Genomic DNA, 7,906 nt, shown 5'->3' with positions numbered 1-7,906 from the left:
AGAATGTACTCCCAACGCCGGAGACTCAATGAAGTTGAAGCTTCTTGTCAATCACCTTTCACCTACAATATTTTCGTACATACGTGCATGCAAAACCTACGACGAAGCCGTTAGTCTCTTAGAAAAATTATACGTAAAGCCCAAAAATGAAATACTCGCCAGGCACATGTTGGCGACGCGAAGGCAAAGAGCGGATGAATCAATAAAAGAATATATACAAGCACTTAAACTTCTTGCACTCGAGTGTCATTTCACTAATGTATCGGCAGAAGAACATCAAAAACAATCAATGAGAGGAGCATTTATAGCGGGTATTAGTTCCCAGAAAATAAGAGAGAGACTGCTAGAGAAGTTAAACCTGAGTCTAGACGAAGCCGTCAATTTAGCAATTTCCCTTGAAGATGCTGGAATAAATTCACAAGCTTTCGGGACCACTAATACACTAAATCTCAATGCTTTACCAGATTCTGAAAGACCAAATAATAACTTAGCGGCATCTACATCCTCCTTTCATCCGAATTCAAAGAGACGCTGCTTCTTTTGTGGTGGAAATGTTCATCAGCGCATAAAATGTCCTGCAGCTAATGAAAATTGTCAATTGTGTTCCAAAAAGGGTCATTTCGCAAACGTGTGCAGATCGAAGCAAACACACACAGCTAACGCGGTAACAGATGACATTATTCAATGTGACAATACACTCTCAGCAATCTCCGCTGCCTCTCCAAGCAGTCTAAGAAAGGCTACTTCACCAATATCAATTAACGGTTTTAAAGCAGAGGCCTTGATAGACACTGGGAGCTCTGTTAGTTTTATAAATAAGAGTCTGGTCGAGATACTCAAAATAAAGGTAAAACCTAGCCGTCAAACTATCACGTTAGCATCTCTCAGTCATGTTTCTTACGTCCAAGGTGTCTGTTACGTAAACATTCAGCTTGAGAAGCATCAATACAAAAACCAACCTCTTCTTATTGTCAACAATCTATGCGCAGATGCAATTATCGGTCACGATATACTTAAATACCACTCTTCTTTAGAACTAGAGTTTGGAGGAAGTCAAGAACCATTACGTATCTGTAACGTCATGGAAGCATCAGTACCGCCGGCATCTTTGTTTACTCACCTGTCTCCTCATACGAAACCAATAGCCGTCCGGTCCAGACGCCATTCCGCCGACGACGAACGTTTCATAAAAGCAGAAGTGTCCAAGCTACTTGAAGATGGAATTGTCGAACCCAGTGTCTCACCCTGGCGAGCACAGGTACTAATTGCCGGTGGAGGTTTACACAAGAAGAGGATGGTAATAGATTACTCCCAAACCATTAATAAATTTACTGAATTGGATGCCTTCCCATTACCAAAGATAGAAGCAATTGTCGCAAAAGCCGCTAAATACAGCTATTTCAGTCAAATCGATTTAAAAAGCGCGTATCACCAAGTACCCATTCTTCAAAAAGAACGAATTTTTACTGCATTTGAAGCAAATGGGAAGCTTTATCAGTTTACAAGAATCCCTTTTGGTGTCACCAATGGTGTAGCGGCCTTCCAGCGCACCCTGAATTATATAATAGACGAAGAACACTTGAGTGGTACGTTTGCATATCTAGATGACGTCACCGTATGTGGAAAGACGAAGGAAGAACACGATGAAAATCTGTCAAAATTTAAGACGGCTGCCGCCAAATACAATCTAACACTAAATGAGAGCAAATGTGTATTCAGTCAAGAAACGATTAACCTTCTTGGTTACACTATACAAAATAATACAATTCGACCTGACGAGAATCGCCTTAAACCACTGCTCGACCTACCAGCACCTGAAAATACGGCCGCATTGAAAAGGGTTTTAGGATTTTTCGCTCATTATTCTAGATGGATACATAATTTTTCAGAAAGAATTAAGCCACTGCTCTCAATATCTACATTTCCACTATCTGAAAGCGCAATCACTTGTTTTAACGAATTAAAAAAAGATATTGCAAAAGCTTCGTTGTCCGCTATTAATGAAAACGCCATGTTCACAGTAGAAACTGATGCTTCGGAAAATGCACTGGCTGCGTCTCTCTCTCAAAACGGGCAGCCTGTTGCGTATTTCTCACGATCTTTGACTGATTCAGAAAGGCGACACTCGGCTATTGAAAAAGAAGCGGCCGCGATAGTCGAAGCATTACGTAAATGGCGCCACTACTTGATCGGCAGGCACTTCCTCTTAATAACAGACCAACAATCGGTAGCGTTCATGTTTAACCAAATTCATTCGAGCAAAATAAAGAATGAGAAAATTGAACGTTGGAGATTAGAGTTGTCTTGTTTTAAATACGACATAGTATATCGTCCTGGCAAAGAAAATATAGTCGCCGATGCATTGACTAGAGTATGTGCAAATATGAACATTAACAACTTAAAAACTTTACATGACAACCTCTGTCATCCAGGAATTGTCCGTATGAATCACTGGGTGCGATCGAAAAATCTTCCGTATTCGGTCAATGACATTCGGCAAATGACTGCTAACTGTAAAATCTGTGCTGAAATTAAGCCCCGTTATGCAAATACACACGGACAACTTATCAAAGCAACGGCTCCCTTAGAACGGCTCAATATAGATTTTAAGGGGCCACTTCCATCAAAGTCAAAGAATAAGTATATTCTAACTGTTATAGACGAGTACAGTCGCTTCCCTTTTGCTTTTGCATGTAAAGACATGACGTCAGCTACTGTCATCAACTGCTTGAATGAATTATTTTATACTTTTGGCACACCGATGTACATTCACTCAGATAGAGGAACATCGTTTATGTCTCAAGAAATTACTCAATATCTCGTCTCACTCGGAATAGCTTGCAGCCGCACCACGCCGTACAATCCACAAGGCAATGGACAAGTTGAACACCTAAATTTTACCTTGTGGAGAACCATTCAGTTGAGCCTGAAGTCCAAGGGCCTGGAGATAGCCGACTGGGAACGGGTTCTGTCTTTAAGCTTACATTCGATACGGTCGCTGCTGTGCACAGCTACAAACGCTACTCCCCATGAAAGAATGTTCACTCACCCTCGCAGAAGTCCAAACGGAGTATCATTGCCTGCTTGGCTTACTACCCCTGGACCCATCCTAATTAAAAGAAGCGTGCGCCGTTCTAAATTCGATCCCATCGTGGATGAAGGATATTTGATTCAAAGTAACCCTAATTATTCTCATGTCAGGTACCCTGATGGAAGAGAAGGTACAATTTCCAATAGGCATTTGGCACCAATCCCCTCAGATGACGAATATTTTTCTACATCCTCCGATGACAACGACGTTACGCCCCAGGCTGTGGTCGAAACATCTGCGCCTGCGAATGACACTGAGGAGGCAACAGCAGCTGAAGAGCCAGGACCATCAGGTACACAGCAATGCGCCGTGCGGCGATCTACCCGAGTCAGGCGCGCACCGGTATACCTGGAGGACTACCAGACATCTTAGGAGGGGTGAATGATGTGTATCTCTATGGAAACGTTTATAGACTGATTGTTCTGTCGAATTAATGTGTCATTTTTAGCTGAATAAAGCCAAGTTTTCTTATTATTGGTTCTCATTTACGTATCACAATGTTATAGTAAAATGTTCTCTGTTCCTTTCAAATTTCTTGAGAAAGTTCAATTAATCTTTGAATAAAATGTTTAATTATTAAGATTGAATGTTTAATATGATATAAAAACATATTGATGTACTTTCACTATTATTTTGGTTATGGCAAGAAAGCAGAATTTATAGGTAAGTTATTTTAACAAGGAGCGCTAGATTCGCTAGCTTCTATGCAAATTGAGGAACCTACATTACTATTGAGAAGAGGACCATAGCGTGTCCAGTTGACGCGAATGTAGACGAATGGGAATTCGCTATTAGTGTAAACAATTTCATAAAATTTTGTAATAGCATTCTAATGCTACACATTAGACCATTACTCGCAATAATTAGTTAATAATGAGTAATAAAAAGGGTAAACGTAATTTAGGGAACAAGCACTTCCCTATAGCAGAGTCAGTGAGCATAGCTCTGAAAATCCAACTGGATAAGTTTTTGAGTGATGAAAATGACACGGAACTCAAGTTTCCGACGTTCCTGTCGGCTCAGGAGCGAGGATTTATCCACGAGACTGTCGCGAAGCTGGGCTTGAAGTCCAAATCGCGCGGGAAAGGTAAGTTTTTACTCATTAAATATAGGTTACATTTTGCTTTTAATTAGGACAATGTTTACAAAACGGTTATATCATTCTTACTTGATGTTTTATTTAATTAGTAGTTATTGTTTGTTTTGTTTATGAGGCCCTTAGTTTTATATCACACTAGTTGTGATTCACATTATGATAGTTCTATAGCTTTGTTTCTTTTCATAAATATTCTTCTTAACTTACTAAATTTCACAAGATTTCTGTCGAATATTTTTTATTCTGTGGCCATGGGGCAAAGATTAAATCTCTATTAACACAGATTCTCATTGATATGAATAGGGGAAATACCATGGCTGAAATAAATGTATTGTGAGAATTCAGAGATACAGTGTTGCCAGCTTAAGACATCTGCTTAGCTTAGGTTTTGCATTTAGCCTATACTCCGTTTAATTTAAGGTTTGAATTAACGGTCAAATTGTAACACACGTTTCTCGGTATTTCGAACACAAATGGACTAAAAATACCTACATGTACATTTATTAGCGGTATTTATTATGTTTTTATTATAGAAATTTACATAATTTTAAATAAATAGTTTGTTGTTTAATTTTAAAAACGTGTGCAAATTTTACCGTTAAGTTTCAAATGTTAAAATAAATGGAGTATAGATTGATTTAAATTGTGCCTTGTATGCACTTTACCAATATTACATTCCTATGTTTGAGTCCTATCCATTAGGCCCTTATCTATACCTATAAGTCATTGATATGGCAATAGCTACAATTCTGAATTCTTATCCAATATATAGTGGAGATTAATTGTTTAATAAATAAGTTATTAATATCACTGTCACCAAAACCGTGAGACCAAAAGAACCAAAAACAACAAATTTTCTAATTAAAAGGAAAGTGTGTGATTTTGGTGACAATGAAGCAATTATGTTGTAGATAAGATTTTTTTCAAGAATCTTACAGTCTTATCATAAAGACACATCTTTCTTTAAAAAAAATATCATTTGGTTCAATATTATTCATGACTCTAAACCCGGTTGAGATTTTGTGATATTGTCCTATTATATATTCTTTCAGATATTCAGCTATCTGCATACCAAATAGCAGCCAAATCTATTTTGTAGTTTTTGCATGAAAGAGTAACAAACATCCATACATACATCTATACAAACTTTCACAGTTACAATATTGGTAGGATAATTCTATTAATCTCTATTCTCTGTTTATTTAAATGTACAAAATAATACGTACTAATTCCAGGAGTTAACCGCTATCTAACAATATACAAACGGGTGGGCTCAACGATCATTCAGAACGATGCGAAGCTCATCCTGGATTCCAACATGCGGTGCAGTATCACTGAGCTGTTCAACGCATTCCCGATCACTAGCAAAGAGAAGGACGACCTCAGCTGCTGCCCGGAGAAGGAAAGGAGCCCTCAGTTAGCCCACAAGACTGTTGGGCAGCTGAATAATGGAGTTGCGCAAGTAAGTTGGGCTGTCACCGTGCCCAACTTTGTTTATGTTATTACTGGGTTTTCCTAGGATTTTATGATTTGGTCCTGGATTTTTTTGGTGCATGTGAAATTCCCATTCCGCACTGGGCCTGCGTGGGAACTATGGTCCAAGCCCTCTTGTTCTGAGAGGAGGTCTGTGTCCAGCAGTGGGACGTATATAGGCTTGGATGGGGATGGTCCTGGATTGCAGCCAAAATTTTTAAAATACTAAGTTTTTAACCTTCTTGTACTGCCCTCTTAACACAAAAGGTGGTATCTTAAAAAACACACTTCTGAGTTATTTATACCATCTGATGCAGAATATGTTAATAAAAATGTACCATTAACAAAAAGCTTGTAACATTTTTTCTTGTTTTTCAGGTGCCAAACACAACATATAATCCAGAATTAGTTAAGTTCAGAGAAAAGTTGCCTGTTTATGAACAGAGACAGGAACTGCTCAATGCCATCACACACAATCAGGTTGGTACTGCTGCCTACCCTCACTGCACGTCAATAAGCCTCGCAAACAACCTCGGGCCAGGGCACACTATTTTTCGAATGAATGATTTCTTTGTTTGACATAAGATGTGTAGAGGCTGTCTTGTCGATCAACGATTCAATAATCTTTTATGATTGTTCGTGTTGGTAGGTGGTGATAGTAGCGGGCGCCACGGGCTGCGGCAAGACGACGCAGCTGCCGCAGCTGGTGCTGCAGGCGTGGCAGGCGCGCGCGCAGCCGGCGCGCATCTACTGCACGCAGCCAAGACGCCTCTCCGCCGTCTCCGTCGCCGAGCGGGTGACCCCCTTGCCCTTCTTTGCTGCTACATCAAACTAACATTTTTCTGAGTCAACTTTATGTAGCAACGTTTTTTGTTATAGCCAAAACTGTCTATGAACAGATATCCCTATTGTTTTGTTGGCACTGAATGAACATGTGTGTTAGGTGGCGTACGAGCGCATGGAGAAGATCGGGCAGTCCATCGGGTACCAGATACGGCTGGAGTCGCGCGTCAGCCCGCGCACCGTGCTCACATACTGCACCAACGGACTGCTGCTGCGGACGCTCATGTGTACGGACACACAGCTCGCCGGTGAGTGCCGTACTAGTGCATGGAACAGATCGGGCAGGCCATCGGGCACCAGATACGGCTGGAGTCGCGCGTCAGATATGCGTGTTCATGCAGAAATTCTTTTAGTTAATTGATATGAACCTGCGCGAAGTAATGCCTGATTCAATGAATTATTTAAAATTTATACACATAGAGTCCCGGAGAAGGACATTTCCTCGCGATAGCGATAAACGAATTCTACGGGAACGGAGTAGCGGGTAACAGGCCAGTTAAGCATAACTTTAGGAGAAATTAACTCATGCTTTAATTACATTGTATGCGTGTGCAGGCGTGACGCACGTATTCGTGGACGAAGTGCATGAGCGAGACAAATTCAGCGACTTCCTGCTGATCGCGCTGCGGGACGCGTTGCCGCGATGCAAGGACCTCAAGCTCATACTCATGTCTGCCACCGCGGACACGCAGATATTCTCCAGGTAATATTAAACAAATCATCATTATCAAATCAGCCGTAAGACGTCCGACGTTGGGCATAGGCCTCGCATATAGGCGCAGCGTAGGACGTCCATCAACGAGATGAACGGATGACCTGGTTAAAGCCGCGGGTTCACGGTGGATGTAGGCCGCTTCCAACCGAAGCAACTGGGGGTACACGGGGGGACGCCCCGGCAGTGGACGTCCTACGTACGGCTGATATGATGATGGATCTATCAACTTTTTAGTCTAGTTTGTTACGATGGTAATGTCTCCTGAGTTACTTATGAAAAGTATGATTTTACGAAGTAGAAATTCACTAAAAGTTTGGGGTTGTGACAGTTTTAAGGCAAATCCTTCACGGCTTATCTTTTAAGCAGGCTAATAGTACACATTGCAAACATTTTTCTAACATGTATCACTAAATGTAATTCTCAGTCGACCGCTTTCAGAAGAAGCGACGCGAATTAACAGATTCATTCGACGGGCCTTTGCATCCAGAGACCTGGTTTCAGTGCAAGGGAGAGTGTAATATCTGTCTGTAGTGTGGTGTATATATCTGAGGCTCCCCATGAGGCTGACATAGTCATATTTGGTATGCCAAAGCCTCCTTAAAATATCAGAGGGAAATAAAAACATGCATGACTGATGTCTTCTGAGATACAGTCGAGTTCATAAACTTGTAACAAAAAATTTGATCAA

The 7,906-nt window shown here is 40.8% G+C and overlaps 1 protein-coding gene across 1 annotated transcript; it reads left to right on the top strand.

The window, feature by feature from the left end:
- Nucleotides 1-3,875: 3,875 nt before the first annotated feature.
- Nucleotides 3,876-7,206, top strand: LOC141445055 (3'-5' RNA helicase YTHDC2-like; the record flags this gene model as incomplete). The annotated part of the gene is made up of 6 exons (XM_074110829.1): nt 3,876-4,178; nt 5,423-5,649; nt 6,039-6,140; nt 6,310-6,456; nt 6,604-6,751; nt 7,059-7,206. Coding segments are annotated over exons 1-6 (986 nt in total), but the record flags the coding sequence as incomplete, so codon positions are not given.
- Between the last annotated feature and the right edge of the window lie 700 nt (nt 7,207-7,906).

This window comes from Choristoneura fumiferana, unplaced genomic scaffold (assembly GCF_025370935.1).
Source record: "Choristoneura fumiferana unplaced genomic scaffold, NRCan_CFum_1 Sck3bRy_181;HRSCAF=371_pilon, whole genome shotgun sequence".
Taxonomy (NCBI): domain Eukaryota; kingdom Metazoa; phylum Arthropoda; class Insecta; order Lepidoptera; family Tortricidae; genus Choristoneura; species Choristoneura fumiferana.
The sequence above is the reverse complement of the archived record's forward strand: the minus strand, read 5'-3'. Positions and strand labels throughout refer to the sequence as shown.